Here is a 21,315-nt window from a genome sequence, read left to right as displayed (position 1 = left end):
TTTTTGAGTTATCTTAATTTCATACAATCTTCTTTTAAATTCAACAATGCAGATTCACCATATTTTTGAAAAATTTTCTCATTTATGTATGTTGTCTATACTAAATAAATATTAAAAGTGTGATAAAATTTAAATAGCCTATTTTATGATTCTCCATTTTAGTATAGTTTCATTTTTAGAACATTCCAAATGAAAATATAAAATCCAGTATTAATAATAATTTTGATAATGAAATAAAGATAATGAAAATGTATTGTTTCAGGCAGAAAGTGTAGTTTGCTGCCTTTTTTTTTTTAAGTATAAGACTTGGAATTGGATATTGCTGTATCTCTTATTGATATTCTGGTAACCATGGCTATCTAATTTTACCTGCCTTCCCATTGATTTCCCATAAAGACCTAGTCTATTCATAAAGAATCAGGATAAGTTGCAACTTAGTTTCAAAATGACTATAATTTAAAATACTGTGTTACTTCTATATACTTTTCAATAAAATAGTAATCATGCTTCAAAATGTAAAATCCAGAAGAGTACTGGTTTTATTGAAGTTTTACCTATACCCAGTGAGATTTGAGAGTCAAGAATGAATTGCTTTTATTGATTATGTTTTGTATTAACAGTTAATCTAACATATCTTTAAAAGCATGCATTATTTGATAACAACATCTTGTTTCTTATTTGTAAGGTAGTTGTTTAGTATATACAAAGCGATTGCATTGTTGGGGCAAATAAAATCTACTTTCTTATTTTTACCATTGAAAAGAGGCTAAATTCAATTGTAAGGATAAAAATTCAATTTCATTTAAACTAATTAAACAATTGTAATGATAAAGAAGCAAAACAGTTCTTAAAGTATAGGAAAGATGGCATAAATAAATATTGATTGTATGGTCAGTAAGAGAGTCTTGGTACAAAATTTGAAAGGGATGAGGAAAGGCCTTGGCCAGGCGCTGCTCACTTTGCCAGTGCTATTTTTTTTATGTTAAAAAATAAGAATTTACTGAGGTCCTGCGAGAGTTTACCTCTTCAAGAAGGACAAGGCTCCAGGCATATTCAGGGGTACTAATTCTATGAATTACATATTTTCTTAAAGTACATTTTCTGGTAAATTATAATTGTAAAGCTTTAAATTTTTGATTTATCACCAAAGTATATTTTCAAAACTTTTGAGTTTGGGGGCTCTTATAGGAAAGTGAGAACTTTTGTTCACAATAGTCTTTGTAACTCTGCATAGTCACCTGTTTTCTTTTTATCTACATAGTATACATTTAAATAAGTAGATTGTTGTAGTTTTATTATTTTTTTTGAAATTGTTTTGAAAAAAGTTTCTCCTTTTCATAGTGACTATACAGGTATTCTGTTTTAGTTAAAGACTTGATCAATTCAGTGGATCTGTGGATGTGCCTTCACAGTTGAAAGGACTGGCCATTTTATATTCCATTGTGCATTGACAGAGCTCTAAAAATCTCAGTGCTGCATAGAAAGGGACAATTTTACCATAAAAATGAAATTTTGTGATGAGATTTGATTTTATGTTAACTTTTAATTTCCAAATCTTAAAATCTTTTATAAATTGGATACAATTTTGTGATGTTACATTTACCAAACTTGCTCAGTAATTATACTTGTTCATATCTTTGCAATTGAAACTTTGTTAGGGTATTGAAAGAAAAATTTAAAAAGTCATAGATTGAATGGAATAATAATTAGAATATTAGAAAGTTTCCAAATATTGCAATTTATACTATGCAATATATATTTGGAATTTTAAATTACCTGACGACTAAAAGAATACTTTTATTTTGTACTAAGTTACCTAAATATTCCTGGGAAAATATTACATGTCATCAGTTAAATAAAATGTTCATATAATGTCATGGCTCTCAATTAGGTTGAAATCTATATTAAATAAATTGAAAATGATAAGTTGTAAAACCGTAGATGAGATCATAAATATCTGGCCATATACTTTTATTTGAGCTTTTAAAAATGAAGAACAAATTAATGTCTTGCAGAAATGACATTTTCATTAATATTATCTTGAAACTGAGAAGATTAGTCTAATAGCATACAAGAATTAAGTACAAAGAAAATTACTTTAACCATCAAATTTTCACATTTGGGCCAATAACATTACTAAATAAAAATCATCCTGTGTTATTTATTTAACCTTTCAAGTAATAGATAGAAGATAAATATATCTTAATTTCATCTACTTAATGATTATCTAAAATAATGCAGGGTCCATTAAAATAGCTATTCAGTAGTTGAGATGATCATATATGAAATTGAGTTATGAATTGGATTGATAAAGGAACCATCACTTAAAAATACATACAGGATCAAAGCCAATATTGCCTCTCAATGAATTCTCCATTGTGATTAACTTAGTTTTATTTGACTTCTGTATGATACTGAATAACATGATGCTGAAAGGTAGGAAAGACATTAGATTTTATCTGCATTGAACAGTCAGGAAGGAGTTGCTTGTAGCTTGTGAGGTGGTGTGGTGTTATTCAAACAAGACTGATCATTGCATTGATGTACTAATCATTTGTATTTACTAATCACTTGTATCCATTGTACTCTAATTCAGTGGTAAATATGAGTTAATATTTTGGGAGAATTTTTGATAGGATGATGCATAGTTAAACAGAGTGACTGAAACATCTCTAAGTGCTAATGAGTACTTACTTGGTAGTCTATACTAATGCTTTAGTTGATGCTGAACAAGTTTAGATGTTAAGCTTTTTAGGAAGAGTGAATGATGGCTAATGATTATTTAATGACAGATCTCTGGACTGAAAGGCATTTAGCACTCAAAGTATACTGCAAAGCCTATTTCTCAAAGCTTCAGACAGGTTTATTTGGTCTCACCTTGAATAGAACAGTGCTGTATTGATTTCATTGGTGTGGATTTAAACACACTATCGGCTTAGAATAGCACTAGTATGCAGTAGAAAATGATTGTCTTAACCCTTATGGTGACTTTAGCTATTCTTCCATATTACAATGTGAGCTTCAGAAATGATTATGAATTTATTTCTGCTATTTGGAGTTCAGTTTGTGACTTTGGAACATACATGTGCATGTATACTTATCGTTGACATTAAGGTTTATGTAGAAGTAACTAAGATTTAAATTTATATTTTGAATTACTGTTTTTCACCAATATTGTATTTGAAGAAATTTTCCTTGTATGGAAAATGTAGCTGTTTCTGTGGATGAAATGCTGATTTTATCACTGTTAAATTATTTAGGTATTTGGTGTCTAGATGATATTTATGCTTAGTTTTTTCTGTTGTTTTTCATGTTTCAATGTTCATATGGATTTTCATATAAAACTAATTTGATATACTTATTTCATATGCTTGATAAAATCTCCTCATTTTTTTTGATTTTAGATTGTCCAGTAAAAAAATGTATATATAACATTACATACTATAGACCAAAACTTATTTTAAGACTTTTTCTAGTTATGAATTTTGTTTGTCCATTATTTCTTTGGGAAACATTTAAAATTCTAAGAATTTGTGGATACCTAGTAAAGATTCATACTGCAGCAGATGCCAGTGAAGATTCAAGAGACCCATGTTGATGTTGTTTCCATGAATGCCCACTCTATGTGCCCTTTTCCTTGTCACCTGAACACTTAACCCACTTAACTTTTCTTATCTATAAAATATGGGCACTGGTTTGGTTAGAACAGTTCTTTGATCCCTTTTCCTCTAAAATTTTCCCTACGCTGTCATCTTATTTTGGACCTAGGAGATGTTTATGTGCTCTGATAAGGATTTTTTTTCTTTGCAAATTTTTATAGTATTCATGTTTTGGTGAAAGAATTTGGAAGGTGGTTGTGAGCAGCCTGTAATCATGTGATTAAGGCAAATGCATTTGTGAATGTGGGAGGTATCCTAACTGAGCAGATGGAACTTGTGTGAATCTAGTATGCTTTAAATTACTGAAAACACGGATTTCAGGTTTTTCTGTTGGTATTTTTAAAATGGGGAACCTTTTGTCCTTAGCGTTTTGCGAGGATTTTTTTTTTCTATAAGTAAATACAGTATTATATGAGTATTTTGTAGAAATTAAAAGCACTGGATAAAGTATTAGAAAAGTTATTTATGTTTTTGTTAATGAAGAAGTAAGTTATGTTTAAAATAAATGGGAAATAGTTGTTTAACCCTTGCTTTGGATTGTTTTCATGTGCCTGTATTGAACCTTTTTGTGGCAGTTTCTGATATCGACATCAACGGTTTGTGGTGGTAATGATTAAAGAGTTTTCAGAAAATTTTATCTTCTCTTAATTCTGTATTCCTTTTTTTTTTTTTTCCTGTCCAAAAGTCTTTGATTAGTTAGGTACAAAAAGAGCCATCTTTGAAATGTGTGCTTATCCAACATCAATATATATGTATTTTGTAGATTTTTATATATGGGAATAGTCTGTCTTAATAAAAATGAATTCAGGTAAGATTAGAAAAATATCTTTTCATAACTCGTAAGTAACCTAATGAGTTGAATTAGGGAGAATTTTGAGCTAATAATTATGTTTTAGTATGTAGCAGAAATGTTTTTAAAGCTAGCCTTTTAAAATTGTATAACATTAAATTTTTGTTTATTTTAGGAATGGTAGCTTTTCCAACCCTATGGTGATAACACATCAGCGAGGTAGCTATCCCTTGTCCCTTGTGGGAAGGGCTATGTAAAATTTAAAATTCAAGCCTATTTTAGTTTGCTATATGCAAGATAGCCAACCCAGATACAAATTCTAAATAGGACTAACTAATTAATAGGAAAACATAGACAGTAGTTACATGAAAGAGAATATTAGTAAATTTTGATGTCTGTACATGCTTACTTGAGAAAGTATATAGTTAAGTATATCAAATTTATAGGCAAAAAGTGTGAAAATTTTTTGCCAAATAATAAATTGTCAAGTTGTTGACAAGCTAGTTATATTTCTCATAAAATGAGGAAATGTAAAGTAATTTTAAAATCATCTGTACAAATTTCATAAGATCACAACTCACTTCGCTAGATGTATTTTAACAATGGTGAAAACCCAAGTATGTAACACAATTAAAAATGAAAATTCTCTTTATTTGTCTACTAGCAATTCAAGCTTAGTACTTTTTCATGCTCTATGGAGCTACTTAGAAGCCTCTGGAAAAATGAGAATTAGTCACTCACCATCATGCACCTTCCTTTGGTTAGAGTCAGACTACATTTGGTAGAGCAGAGTGCTAATAATGAGAATATACTTACCATTTTGGGTCTGTGCTTTACCTTCTCAGTGGCCTTTAGACTTTCAGCATGGATTCTTGGTTTAATTTTATTTACTTGTCCTTTTCTGTTTCAGAGGTTTGCTTTCTTGATTACTAATATAATTAGTAAACTTAAGTTGTCTTTGATCTTTTTATTTCTCCTTTATTTGCTGCTCCTTATTTCTTTTTTGTTTCTCTCGCTCTCTCTCTTTTTAATTACATTTCTCCTTTAAATTTCTTCTTATTTCTTTAGTTTTTTGGAATTATACCATAGGTTAGCCTCAGTTGAGTATAAAAACTAACAATACTAAAAAAATAAATAAAATAAATTTTAAAAAGTCTCACGTACATCTGCTATTGGCTCATGTATCTCTGTGTTTGGGGACTGACAAATGTTTACTCTGAAACTTTGGGTTTGGCTAACACACTTCTACGCAGATCCACTATTACCACAGAAGTGTGGCTATTACTTTCCAAGATACTATCTTGAGGCTAACTGTTCCATTATTTCTATTTAATACTTCACTTACAGTGAAGAAAGCAGAAGAAAAAAATATCATGTCAAATAAAGTGATCATTTTTCAAAATCAGAGATAGTATTATAAAGTAGTCTGAGAAAAATAAAAATGAGAAACCCCTTAAAACTGCTGTTTTTCTCCCCACAAACCTTTAAAAAATGATAACTTTTAGTCAAATCATTGTCTCATTATCCTGACCAAATGTGTACTAATTCAACAAAAGTGAATATTGGAAATACTACTTATATATGAACAGATATATTTGTTAACTCCTCAGAGGTGGAGTAAGGCAATTTTCCCCTTTGATCTCAGTTTTATGTCACTTTGTAGATGGAAATAATTGCCGAGATGAGAATATTTTTTAAGTGAATTCAATAAATGATTTCTCATTTTATGAATAAAAATGACCTCAGATATAACAGTTTATTTCTCACTGTGCTGTAACGCACAGGTATGAAATCTTCGTGGAGCTCTCCTGCCCATCATGGAGTATTGTTTCATCTGTTTTGTGTGGTCTTACCCAGAAACACCCCACGGCTATTCCAGTGTTTTCATAAGTAAATCTCATTGCAGGAGTTATCTTTTCAAAAAAAAAACTGCATGAGAAAAGATTATGAGAATGATTTGTTGTGTTTTCAGATTTATATTATTTTATAAGCAACTTAGCATTTTCTGAAATTTTTCTTTCCTCATGTAAAAGCTAATAATAATCTTCTTAATGTTACAGCTTCTTCCATTTGAGATATATATGAAATGTGATATTTATATGTATATATGTATATGATTCACCTTGAAATGTAAATTGAAACAAGAAGTAAACATTTTCAAAGATAAGTATTACCTATAAGATTTCTGATTACCTAAAAGTCTTAGGTATTTGGAATGTAAAAAATCTCTACTTTCTCCCAATTTGAAAATGTTTGCACTAAACATACAAAGAAAAACATTTTTTTTATGTTTAGATAGAAAATATAGTGAAAAATAAGAATGCATATTATGGAAAAACAAGTATAAAACAATACCTATGTGAAGAATAAGAATTTTTACATGAATTAGTTAAAAACAGGAAAGTTGCTCTCAAAGATAAGATTTCTAGTTACCAAAGTTATTGATACACCACTAGGATAGTGGTAACATTGAATTATCTTTGAACTGGGCACAATGGTGCACACCTGTAATTCCAGCATTAAAAACATACTTTAGTTGCCTGTGACACATCTGCCAGCACTGCCCTCACATCTACTGACAGAGCATGTGGAATGTGCTTTCAGTTTGTGTAGTTTTTACTGTTGCTGCTGCTGCACTATTTGCCCCTTTACTTGAAAAGTGAAATAAGAGAAACATGCTGTTAATTTGTATGCATGCACTTAATAGTCCTCTGCTGGAACAGGACTCAGAAGGTTGAGGCAGAAGGATCGCAAGTTCAAGTCCAGGCTGAGCAAGTTAGTGAGACCCTGTCTCAAAGCAAAAAAAAAGTGCGGAGGATGTAACTCAGTGATAAAGCACCCCTGGGTTAGGTCCCCAGTACCAAATAAATAAATAGATAGATAGATACATAGATAAATGAATAAAGTTCTCAGATATTTTGCTTTGTTCTGATTTAGTGTGAAATGGCTTGGTGTATTTTGTCAAATGCACACACACATATAATACTAATTTGTGCAAAGAAGTGTTGTTTCAGAATGGCTTAATCAGCAGCAGCAGAAAGGAATATGCCTTTGCAGAACCCCTTGTGTTCCAGCAGGGGGCTATCGTGCATGCATACAAATTAACAGCATGTTTGTTTTACTTCACTTCTCAAGTGAGGGGGCAAATAGTGCAGCAGCAGCAACACTGAAAGCTGTAGAGATTTGGGAAGCACATTCCAGGTGCTCTGTCAGTAGATGTGAGGACACTGCTGGCAGATGTGTCACAGGGCAACTAAAGTCTGTTTATAATGCCCCAGTGGAAACTCCTGTACTGTTAACGTCCTGCACAGACACCTGCTTTGATAATGTTAGAGTCTAAAAATAAAGGCAGAAGTGCTCCATGGCAGTCTTAGTTAATCAGTTGTATCTTTTTTCTTTAGGAGGTGGAGAGGAAAACGTTGAAAACTGTATACTAATTTATTTCCTTCTGGTGCCTTTTGACTGTATAACCATCTGCAGTTGTATATATTTGTTTCCTATCAAAATTATTTGTCATATTTTGAAAAAATTACAGAGCTCTAAGTCATGCCAGTGAACGAAAGTAACTTGTATAAAAGCACTTATTTAGAAAACAAACTCAATTACGTCATTTACAATGGTATAGATCCTCCTGGAGACCCTTTGAAACCTGGATTCATTACCAGGACAGTGAGGTCTCTGCATCCTTTCTCTCACACTACCCTGTCCCTGATCTATACCATTGTGTGTTTCCAATTAGCAAATTTATCTTGGAAGTATTTGACAAAGAATTGGGATATACTGAATAATTGAAATTTGACTAGTCAATACTGTAGCATTTTAAAACTCTTTTAAACTAGATTGTTTTAAAAAGTGAATTATTAAAATATTATTGCTTAAAGTTTTTTTTTTTCTCTGTTGTTAACAAGCTTATTTGGAAGACTACTTCTACATATCTGGTAATCTTTGACATTTTTATGACATTGTTCTTTATCAGTTTTAAGCAACACTCAGAATAGTAAGTAGATATGGATGATGTTTGGGCCAAACATATGCAGAAATAGTTACTCCTCTAAGGTCCAACATTACTATTATTCTAAAATCATGTGCATTACATTTTAAAATCTCAAAAAGCAGTTGTGGCTCTTTGTTATATACTTATATGAATGGGTACAATTATGTATATGTAATGTAGAGAGACACTTAATATTTGATTAGCAGGCATATGATGATTATTAAAATATGACTCAAAAATTAAAATTAATATTCCATAGGTAACCAGGTATATTAACTTAGTAGTCAGTCAGAAGAAAGATTATTTTGATGAACATATTTCTGAAAGACCATTTGAACTCAACTGTTTTTTAAAATCGTTTAAAATGTTTTTTTTTTTAATTTTAATTTTATTTTTTTAGTTGTAGATGGACACAATACCTTTATTTTAGTTATTCTTATGTGGTGCTGAGGATTGAACCCAGTGACTCACACATGCTAGGCAAGTGCTCGGCCACTGAGCTATAACCCCAGCTCTTAAAATATGTTTTGATTGGGCAGTTTTCACAGCCATGAATTATCTTAAAATCATCTTTACTTAGTATACAATTTTATATGTGCTTTTTATCATCAATACCTGCTGATAATACCACAGCAAATTTTAAATATCTTTGGGGTCGATAAAATAGAAATAAATAAAATTGCTAATTTTAGAAGGATATGTTATTGGTCTGAAAAGTAGACATCTTATGTAGTTTTATGAACTAACATTTCTAGAACTTGAATGATATTCTGAGACTACTATAGATATATGCAGACATTGTAAATAGTATATCACATGCTTTATTCTAGAGGTTTTCTTGTCCTCCAGATTGCCGACATTAACAAAATTCACTTTTCTAAGTTGACTGTTCTTTAATAATTAATCAAAGCCTAATATTCGCAAATACAGCTTATTGCCCATAAAACAAGACTGTAGAGAATTGTAATAGAAAGTATTTCTAGCTTAATCTAAATTATTTTAAATAATCTCTATGTTCTGTTCTTTAATTTTCTGCTATGAGATCTTGCAATTCATTGTTTTTCATATCCTTTTTTTGTTTTTGTTTAATTAAAACAATTCTTTTTCCAATGTTTATTCATTAAAGGTTAGGTTTTTTTGTATTTTTTTTTAAGTCAGAAGCCATGGTTTTTGATAAATATATAGTGTATATGTCTTATTAAATACAAATTATTTTCACTTTGCTAGGCAGCACATATTAAATACTATCCCATACATGATTCTGAAATTATTAAATATTAAGAATGAAGAAAAATATCTAATATCATTTTATTTTAATTTACCATGAACAAATAGGTATTTCTGAATTTCCAAAGTACCCTTTTAGGGTATATTGAAATGTATATCAAATTCAAAAAATATTCACAGCATTGTGAATGTTGATTGGATCTTATCACAGCCAGAAATTTCCAGCATAAAATTGGTATGCTAAGACCAGTCTTAATAAAATGTATCGGTCAAATAATAAAAAACCCAATAGTGTGTTTGCATTATGGGATATGTTTTAAATATAGTTGAAACCTCTAAGGGAATTCTGATTGAATTCAAGCACATTATTCATTAATTTTTTACTAGAAATATGCTTACATATGTCAAATATAAAAAGCATTCTGATACTTAGTCCTAAACAAAGAATCACATTTTGAAAACTGTTTTCCAGATCAAATCACACAGTTCTTTAAGTATTTTCTCAGAGTAGTAAATTGGTGGTACCTACTTATCTAAGGTTTTAATACCTAATACAATAGCGGAGCCCCATCAATATATGGCTAATTGCAGATATAAAGTATCTGCTGGTAGTCTATCTCTCATAAAACCGCCTTTAGCCTTAATTCAAATCTATTGATTCCTATTCCAGTTAAAACTGAAGAACTTAATATGTCTTTTAATCCTTTTATTGTAAGCTAGGATAAAATTAATTTTACCCTAGAACTGCACAAAGCCAATTAACATGATCTTTAGAGTTATTTAGTAAAGTGCTTCAAACTGTTAAATTTATCTTGACCTCTTGGTTGCACTCTCTGACTGCTTTTTAAATGAAGTAATCAATATCTCATAGCCCTTTAAATAGCTTAAACTTCTCAAATATTTTACCTGTGCTCTAGTTAAGCTGTAAGTAAAGTGTTTACTCCTGTTCGTGTAAATCTGGAGTCAATTATGCTAAATCTAAAGACAATTATGTACTTTTGAGGAACACCATATGAATTAAGTGGTTGTTTTAATAAAATCAAAGCCTCATATTTTGTTAAAAGTAACCCAATAATGAGGAAACATTATTTTCCCACAGAACCTGCATTCAGTTTGCAACTTAAAATGTAGAACATTTATGTCCTTTACTATTGCAGGCAGCTTCTGTTTCCCACACAGAGTTGGTTGAAGGTATTAATTTTCTTACTGTGATAGGGTGATCAACCGTCCTGTCAAGAAAATGGATCTCCATGTCACCCTTTAGCATGATTAAATGGAGCCATGTCTCTGTGAAAAAATACCAAATTTTCATGAGACAAATGAAACTGTAGAAAGGTTTACTTTTACAGAATTATTTTATTTTTAATACCTCAAATGTCCTAAATAATTGTTAGTTTATTTGTAGGAAAGTATTGCAGCTAATTACATATTCCTTTTATTATTTATCAGAAAACATAGGCCAAAACAGTAATTTAAAGATGTTTCCAAATTTGAGAATCTAAAGAATAAGAAATTGCTGTGCTACTTTTAGAACAGTGGTAGGGGTGGGCACCTGACTTTATGCATGGACTAATCAGTCAGTGTCTTTTTTAGGACTTCCTTGCCTTTACTTCTTTCCTTGTTAACAAAGAGCTATCATCCTTTCAGATCTGAGTGATGATAAAAATTGCATACCATAGAATTTCAGCATCTGTAGTGTTAACAGCCAATTGGGCAGTGTTATTATGAGACTATGCACATGCCAAACTTTAAATTACACCAAGTGATGTACTTGACAGCTAATTAAGATTTCATATTTTGGTCACTTAGCGGAGGGCACCTGTTACAATTCTTTCTATTAGTGTAGGGATAAAATGTACAAATGGCTGCTTGAAAGTACATTATTAGAACTTCCAAGTCTTAATTCCTTCCCCAGGAGTGGGAGTTAAGACAAGATTGAGGTAATTAAACAAAAGGAACATAGGGAAGGTGGGGGGCCAGGGCTGGAGGCGGGGCTCTCCAAATGCCCCTGTTGTTTAATTTCCTACTGGAAGCAGCCCATGTGTGCTTCTGTGCCCCCTCCCCCTTCAAGCAGTGGCCGTTGCAGAGGCTGCAGGCTGGGGTCAATGCCTTGCCTATTGATCAGTATCCCTGCAGTCCCCTGCTCCAGCAGCTGCTTCATTGGCTTCTTTCAGGGCCTGCTTCAGTACATTAGAATAGAAATCCATAACCAGAGCTGTGCTCATCCAAGCAAGGGAAGAAACTAAATTAAATGGTATAAAACAATCTTGGATCAGGAGTTTGTGCCAATTCATCTTGATCTAAGATGTCACACCGGGCTCTCTGTCTGAGCACCTGGGCTAGAGGCAGCCATAGTGAAAATAGATGGAGCTGCGATCATTCATTTGTCAGCTAAGGAGCAAGGCAGCGGTTAGCAATTCCCTTCTGCAGAGGTCAGCTGACAGAACAATCAGTGCAACTGCAGAATAGAGCTTTCCTTTGAACTATTGTTATGGAGCATGCTCTTGCTGAGACATGGGGGGAGGGGAGCTTGGTTTGCTTCCTGTTTCAAGAATACTATGTAAAGAGTAAAATATCTAGTACTGCAGTCCGTGAATCTAGATGCAGTACATCGAGCTCTTACTCCTGTGTCTGTTCTTGTACATAAATAAAGCTGGTCTTAAATGCATGTACTGAGATATAGATTATCAAACTGTTAAATATCACTTTGTCTAGAATTAAGGTCCTTTTAAACACAGAGGCAATGATTATTGATTTTTTTTTTTCTTCTGAGTATGGTTAAGCTTTTAGGTGTTATTTTTTTCCCCCCTCACTTTAGTTACCTTACCTATCACAGATCAGTGTCATACTTTGAATCTGTAATAGCATATACTTGCTAATACTTGTTATTAACATTTCTTGTCTTTAAAAAACAAAAAATTTCATTGAGAGGGAGAAGTAACGCTCTGTGATGTCATTAGAAAATATTCTTGGTACGAATTAATTATTTTTAAACATTTAAATCTAAGGTTTTTATAAGAAATGTAATCGATGAAATATGATTTATCATGATGTTGGATGTTATAAAATAATTTTTTAATATTGGAGAAGCACCACACTGTGAAGCTGTCTACATGTGATCTAAAATATACTGTACAGAATTGCATAAATAAGGAAAATGGGTAATAACTAAAATTTCATATGAAAGAATTAGAGTATTTTTAAGGATAAATCTATTCTTGTGGACATATTTAAATACTTGAAAATTTAATGATAAATTTCCTGAAGTAACTTAAAAAACAATAAAGTATGATACACAGATTCTTGATATCATACAGAAACTATTGCTGCAACCACAGCCAATCTTTTTTGCATGATATCTACCATTTCTTTTTCTTAGACTTGAACTATCTTTTTGCCAGCATCCAGTTGTCCCAGTGTCATTCATTGAAAACACTATTCTTCCTTAAATATCGCTGAAGGACGTATTTCTAATCATAATGTTTTTTTTGTATTGATAAGCTTTTAATGTATATTTCTGTTGTGGTTTTTAGGTTGTTTATCGAGTATTCCACAAATGAAAAAAATTTCAACATCCTATGAGGAAAGACGGAAGCAAGCGACAGCTATTGTTTTGCTAGGAGTAATAGGAGCTGAATTTGGTGCTGAAATTGAACCTCCTAAATTGTTAACCAGACCTCGAAGTTCTAGTCAAATTCCTGAAGGCTTTGGTTTGACTAGTGGAGGATCCAACTACTCACTGGCCAGACATACTTGTAAGTTTTTAAATTCCTAATGCTGATCTGTTGCTTTTTAATACATATTATTTGTCAAAAAATTTTTCAGAGTATTGAATATAACCTGAGGGTTAGCTCATCTAGAGTGCTTGCAGTGAAATTAGAAAGTGGTACAATCTGTTAGACATGTTGCTCTCTAGTTATAGTTACCTGAACTTCTTTTCAAAAATTAAAACATGGTCTTTTAAATGCTTTTGTTAAAATAACATATTTCTGAACTTTGTGTTTTTGCATTTTTGACCAAGATTCTTGCCAAAATTTATCCAAGCTAACTCCAAGTTAAAATTTCTAACTTCTGAAATGATTTCTAAATCATATATAACTTTTCTCGCATCTGATTTGAAAAGTTAGGGATGGTGTGGAACATTCTCCCCAAAGAAGAGTGTGAATGATGGATGATGAATTATGAATTACCTCTATAATTAAAAAAAAAAATTCCCAAAGCTCAAAGGGCATGTGTCACATAGCCACCCTAGGTTCTGTGCCCGGTATTTGAATGATAGATTAGGGTATTTTATAATGAGGTCTTTTAGTTCTTTACTCTTAGAACTCCTTTAGGTCAGGTCAAGGTGTGCCTACCATGTAGTGAATTGTGTCATATGTAAGCATCAAATGTAATTCCACTAATCGCATCACAAGATATTCTTTGTAGAAAACAACTCAATATATTCTTTGGGGGGTTTTATCCCGAAACAAGGGGGAAAGGTGAATGCTATTTTGTTAGTTATGGCAGCAGAGCACTTCACTGGATCATTAAATTATACTTTTGCTGTAAAACTGAGAGTCATGTTAGTTGCTTTTATTATGCAAGCTTTTGAGTTGACTTAACTGTCCCTTCTGCTATTCCTGTAGCAAATCGCCATTTTTGTTGCTCATGCTTTCACTATTATGCAAATTGCTATGTTCAGGGGTCCAGTTGAAGAGAGCTAAATGACTAATGTATGCTATAACATTATAATTGTGCTATAACATTGCATATAACAAATGTGCTATAACAATATAATAAAACAGCATTTTATTTTCTATCTTCTCATTTGATTTTCAAAATAGGCTTTTATGACTTTTTCAAAGTTGCTCAGCCAAAAAGTGGTGAAATCTGAACTTGAATTCTAGCTTCTTGTGATCTGAAAACTTATGCCTCTTCCATTCTCAACTTGGCACATCTCCTTCCCTGTCCTGCAGAGGACTGCGTGATGTGGGGCCTCACTTCTCAATTCTAGCCTGTTCAACTTTTCTTGAGTTCAGATTCACTGCTTTCTATTAATAAGGCCCTAATCAAATCTCATAACCTCTACAAAGGACTCTTTTAATTAGGCTTACTGATTATCTGTGTCATTGCAGACAGCCCAAGGCATACATTATAATCTTGGAGTTAGAGTATTAGAGGGTAACAAAACTTTTACATGATTTAGTCTGGTGATTTTCAAACTTTTTTGCTTTCAAACACCATCTCCCTAAAGAGTATCAAGGAATGACTATACTTTGCTCATTTTTTTTTTTTTTTTTTTTTTGTTGATAGTTGAAACTTTTAATTGTAAGCTTGCACATTTGCAAAAGTTATAATTTTGACCACATTGATGTTTAAATTAGAATTCTTGTTCTTTTTAGTTTATTATTAAGCAGAGAATTTACCTTAACTATTTGATATCCATTATTATCCATTAAAAAAAACATGAACAAACTTTCCTTTAAAAGTGAAAAATCTTACATCCTTTATTATTTTCCTTGAAGAGAAAATTTCTACCCTCAAAATTAACTACTTTATCTTAATAACATTTGTGCTTTTAAAACTATTTCTTGAAAGTGAACATAAATCCTACTTTCTTTGGAATTTTCCCATAGTCTCATATAAATATGCACATATAAATATAGGAACATAGTAGATTAATGAATTGCTGATTGAATTACTAGGCAGATTAATTTACATTACCTTATCCTAGTTATGTAGACTACCACTGTTACCATCACTTTTCTATCTACCATTATCTTCACACAAAATTCTGGTATTCATGAATTTGCTTCTGGGTATTTTTTAACTGTGATGATTCCATTTGCAAATTGTTGCTATTGCAACTCAAAAAAGAGGAAAGGTTAGGAGAAAAGAGATTTAAAAACCTATGATAGACTACAAAGACAAATATTCAAAGATGTCCTGGGAGTTAATAAAAGAATTGAAGGGCATTAGAACTACCCTTTTGGCTGGGTGTAATTCCAGCAGGTGGGGAGGATGAGGCAAGAGGATTGCAAGTCTGAGGCCAGCCTCAGCAACTTAGCAAGGCCCTAAGCAACTTAACAAGACCCTGTCTCAAAATTTAAAAATAAATTAAAAAGGGGCTGGGGAATGTGGCTCAGTAGTTAAGCACACCCCTGGGTCAATCCCTGGTATTTAAAAAAAAAAAGAAAAGAAAAGAAAAAAAGCCAGAACTGCTCTTTTGATTGTTAAAAAACAGGGAGCTGAAATACATGTGAAGGCGTCCCAAGGTGTGTTTGTAGCATGAGGGAAATCCTGGGCCAACCTGTGCTACGGGGAGGGACTTCCACACTGTACCTCCTTGGCTTTTCTCAGTAAGGTAAATAAAGTTACCTGAACATATATACATCTCTCTCTCTCTCTTTCTCTCTCTCTCTCTCTCTCTCTCTCTCTCTCTCTCTCTCTCTCTCTGTCTTTCTATTGGTATGAGGGATTTACCACCAAGCAACATCCCCAGTTCCACCTCCCTTTTTAGAAAATATTTATTTTGAGACAGAATCTCACTAAATTGCTTAGGGCCTCTCTAAGTTGCTGAGGCTAGCCTTGAACTTGCAATTCTCCTGCCTCAGCCTCTCAAATTGCTGGAATTACAGGTGGGTGCCTCCACAACTGACACCTGAACATTTTAAAGAGCTAAATGATTCTTTGAGAATCTTGGATTAATAGTCTAGATATGGAAATGAAATAAGGCAATGCTTCTTAGCAAATTGCATTCATGATTATTTCTTTGAAAGAGAGATTCTGAGAGGTTTCTAGCAAGCAAGGAGTAGTGCATCAATGAAATGAATGTTTAGTACCTATTACAGTCAATTAAAATATCTTTGATACTTACCTCTTTTCTTATGCTTATTCTATTTTATTTCAATAACATAGTATCTTAAAGGTAAGCATACATTGGCTTTTTTCTTCCTTCCTATTACTCTTTTTTTTTTTTTTTTTTTTTATTCAGTGGCTTACCTTCATTGGTAGTAGCTTTGCCTCCCACAGGGAGTTTGGAGACCTTTCTTTTTTTTTGAATTTTTTTTCAGTTTAAATCTTGTACTCCTGATTGGAAGCAGTCATGTGTGTGCTGCCCACGTTGTTTTACTCAGCTCTTTTCAGTCAGTCATGTGTTGTATTAACCTGTTATAATTAATGCTCACCTGCCAGAAGCTCAGCATGTGCTGCCATGTTTGTTTATGTGGCATCTGGAATGCATTGCTACCACTACATATTTGCTCTTTATGGCATCGTATTGAATGAGACAACAATTAGTATCCTAAGTTTGAGATAAGACCATTAAGATACAATATTTGATGATCTTTAATTGCTAAGGTAGTTAAAGGTATAGATAGTGAGTTCTACCCTTCCTCACAGAGCTATTCTGTGAAGACTCATCATTTTTTACATGGTCAAATCCCAGTTGTCCACATTGATGGGAGGAAAAAATGACAGTGATACATAATTCAAAAGTCACTTCGTTTTTTAATGCACTTTATATTTAGATTGAGCCTAGATAAATTTTCTTTAGGACTTAAACTTTACATATATTGAAATCATAAAAAAAAGCTAAAAGAACTCTGAAGTTAACAAGAGGTGTATATTACGCTACTCTGTTAACTCATGTCCTTTGGGGAAGCTAGCTATCCCTCTGGGTTACAGTATCTTCTCATAAAATAATTGATAGAAAATATTTTGACTTTAAAGCCCCTGTTTTAGTTTCTGTTTCTGAAGTGAAATACAAAACATCCCAGGAAGTTTACCTCCTTCATCTCCTTCCCATTTTTCTGTCTGAGGAGGGGTGGATATTTCCTTGTTTCACATCAAATGAATTCAGTAGAGATGTCTTCATTTTTATTCCAATCCACAAATGAGACATTAGTAGGGTATTTTAGAATACTATTTATAGTTTTAACTTGTAGGTCTTTTGGTTCATTTGTTCATTTAGCCTCTTCTTCTCATTTTATAATTGTAGAATTATGCTGGCACATCTGTAGTAAATTCCATTTTGATCTCTCATTAGCTTTTTGACTTTGGGCAAATGTCATAAGTCATTTCCCCAGGCAGCAGACTTGGAGAAAGATTTGTGTGAGTATTCCCAGGATCAATAGCTTGAGGGAAATGAAAGAAGCAGGATTGGACAGGGGAGAAGTTGATCTGAGTTTTAGTTGCATACAAAACCTCGGCTAATCTTGGGGAACTTGGAAACTGGGATAACCCTTTGGGCTTACCCCAATTTGAGCCTCAATTGGGACTTGGGGCTCAACTTTACTATCCCCATGTCAGACAGTCACTGGATCAGGGTGCCCTGAGAAGGAACCCACCTTGGATAAGACAGCCTTCCTTCTCCTGCTGCAAAGCCCAAACATGGACTCAGCTGAGACTTGCCAGCCACTAACACCCCCAGACTTTGGGGACATAAGTCCTTCTGGAGAGGGAGAGGTGGACTGCCTCCCCAGCTTCCTTGGGAACATGTGGCTGCCTTGCATGTTCCAGTTCACCTTTCTGTCATAACAGAAATGGACTGGGAAGGGACCACCATTTATTTAAGTTCCTTTTAATTACCACTCTGCACATATCTTTCATTAACTTTCAAGACAGAAATTTTTATCACACATCTGACAAAATATGAGACCCATCAATGACAGTTGAGTTGTGACAATTTACCACCAGGCATTTAGCTATGCCCTTTACATGTGCTATCTTATTTAATCTTCTAGTCCTTTCAAATAAGTACTATTTCTGTTCCTGATTATCAGAGGAGGAAATGGAAGCTTTGCTTGGTACTACCGCACATACTTACTAAAGATTTGTGAAATTGGATTAAACTTCCCTTCTGCAGACAATGAGTTGAGGCCTTAGACTATTTTTATTTTTCAGATTATACTGCTAAAAAGTAACCAAGCATGAACTTGAACACCTGGGTTTCAACTCTAGAGCAGCATTTTTGCCATTTCACACAGCTTTCCTATGTCTTAGACACATAGGCTTCCATAGTGCTGCTTCAAAAGAGAGGGAGGTCAGCACATGCCTTATCACCCATAAATACAAGCATCTGTTGAATCTTTCATTTAGGCATGTGCCGATGCTGAGGAGGCACAAACACATAGAAAATCCACTTCTCTGAACTTTGGAAATGGCTTTCATCTATGGCATAAAATACTTAAATGAGAGAAAATGAATTTCCCCCCATAGTGGATATTTAGAAACAATCTAATGTGAGGGTTCTTCAGCTGGCTAGGTCCATGGTCTTACTGACATTGCATTGAAAATGCCACACTTATGCGCTTCATGTTTTGTTCTGGGAAAAGGCTCCACAGAGTCCATTAAGTTCTCAAAAGAAAGTCATTAAAATAAAACGAATAAGAATCACTATAAAAGTTTGTCAAATAATTGTTTATTATGTTATTATGATTTTAAAAACTAACAGAGAGCTACATCCCTCTTGATTAGTTCAGCTATGTACCACCAAATGGAAGCATCAATTAGATGCTGCCTAAGGGATATTTTATTTTTATGAACCTGTATTTAGAGTTGTATTTGTTCTGAGGCTCTCTGTGTTTGATTTTGTTTTGTCATAGCTTACTTTGTGAAAATATTTTCCCCCAACTCCCTGTACTTTCTAATCATACATATTTTGCCTAATTATTAGTTAATGTAGGTTGAGATTGATTTTACAATGAATTTATTTCCTAAGTTTTATTTAGCTGTTTAAATTAGAATAAAGTTAAGCCAAATCCCCAATACATGGTATATGTAATTGTGTGGGGGGGTTTTGTTGGTTGGTTGGTTGGTGAAGCTGGGATTCAAGGTGAGGACTTTGTATGTGCTAGGCAAGTGAGCTACATCCCCCATCCCCAGTCGTCATAGATTTGATCAGCAAGATTAGGACAAAGTCAGTGATAGTTGCAAGTTATGAAGAAAGTAGGAACAATGACAAGAAGAGTAGACACCTTTTTCTATAAGCAGTGGCACGAGAATAGACATCTTCATTGTGTTGCTGAGCTGCTGCTGTGTCTCTTTTTCTTCACATTTCCAACCTGGCCTTCCTGGTACTCAGCAGGAATCGGACTTGCTATCTGGCTCCTTCCTTCCCTCCCTGCTTTGTTCCTTCTTCTTCTCAGCCCGCTAGCTTAGCATTCCATTTGTAATTTTATTTTGGAAAACCATCCCAGTATTAGGTGCCACTTTCCTGGCCTTGCCATGACATCTTCTGAGTTTAAACAGTGATTCTCCACTCTGGCTAGGCACTCGAGTCATGAACAGGTTTTTATAAGGCAGGTGTGAGTGAGATTCACAAGGGTTATTTTTAAAGCTTCATATGTAATTTTGATATGTAGCCAGAATAGAGAGATTCTATTAGATGGAATAGTAGAAGATGGAATCCGATACAGTTATTTTAAATTGAGTGTTTTATGGTAGTTCTGATCATTAAACTACTTTAATGCATGGATTGTACATTTTTGTTATATCCTCAAGTGGAAGAGATAATGGGGACTAATCAGAATAAATAAATGACATTTTTACTACTCTCAGATAATTTCTTAGGTAACTCAGACTTTCTATTGCAATTTCATGACTTGGTGCAGGTAATGGTTGCCATCATGACTTAAGAGGTGTGTGATCTTAAATATTCTGTGACCACAAAACTATTTCCTTAACTAGGAAACAGGAATAATCATGGCACCTGCCTCAGAGTTATTGTGAAGATTAGGTAACCAGTGTGTGTAAAATACTTAGAAAAGTGCCTCACACATAAGTGCTTTATAGATGTTGTCATTGTTGTTTCTAGAAATGTTTGCAGAGTAGGGAAAAGAAATGGCTCTTTAAAAATGTATATGTACTGCTTTTAAAACCTTCCTAAGACCCTTATGAGTAGGTTTTATTACCAACATTTTGTATATAAGTGAACTGATACTCATAAAATTATGTAACTACCTTCAGGGTTATCTGCCTCATAAGATATTGAATCCAGATGTGTTTCTTCCAAAGCTCATGACTTTCTTTTCCTATTAATTCCCACTGTTTGTGGAATAGCACTTCAGTTCTCAAAGGGTTTATGTAAAAATACACTTTTCTTTGGTCACATTATTGTTTAAAGAAAACCTTAAATGTTTATAATTTTTTCATTTATATTTGGATGAATCTCTATGTTTATTGCCTTCTCATTTTAACCACATCAGCATACTAAGTTAAGATCAAATAGAAGTTTTGACTTATTTTGTTTTAAACTTGTAAATAATTCATATTGCATAACATCTTTATCATTTTTAACTGCATTCTGACACTTGCATTATATACTCTAACTGTCCTGATGATGTAACCTCATCCGTGTTTTCCAAAAATAACTTTAATTTGCTCTCATTTTTTGTTAATTCACTATACTGTATGGGCTTTTGGTTCCTCTTCCATAAAATGACTAAGTTGGACAAGGTTATTTCTAAGGTCACGTCCACCTAAAATAATAGAGTTCTATGAAATTATTAATGTGATATATTATTATCCTAAATAGAGTGTTTATATTTATTGATGCTATTGGAACTTGCCCAGCCTATTTTGATTGCTTTATACCAGATATTCCCTATGTTTTTGCATTTGTTTGAAGCTATGTAACTTTAAAGCATTTTTCCACCCTCCCT

General features: G+C 33.0%; 1 protein-coding gene across 2 annotated transcripts in view; it reads left to right on the top strand.

Annotated features, from left to right (window-relative positions):
* Wdr7 (WD repeat domain 7) overlaps positions 1–21,315 on the top strand; it is a 323,602-nt gene that overhangs the window by 176,233 nt on the left and 126,054 nt on the right. For both annotated transcript variants that reach the window (XM_076836770.2, XM_076836771.2), the window contains one exon: positions 13,204–13,425. In XM_076836770.2, coding sequence (XP_076692885.1) covers positions 13,204–13,425 — 222 coding nt within the window. The remainder of the gene's footprint in view (positions 1–13,203; positions 13,426–21,315) is intronic.

This window comes from Callospermophilus lateralis, chromosome 17 (assembly GCF_048772815.1).
Source record: "Callospermophilus lateralis isolate mCalLat2 chromosome 17, mCalLat2.hap1, whole genome shotgun sequence".
Taxonomy (NCBI): domain Eukaryota; kingdom Metazoa; phylum Chordata; class Mammalia; order Rodentia; family Sciuridae; genus Callospermophilus; species Callospermophilus lateralis.
This window is presented reverse-complemented; position numbering and strand designations above follow the sequence as displayed.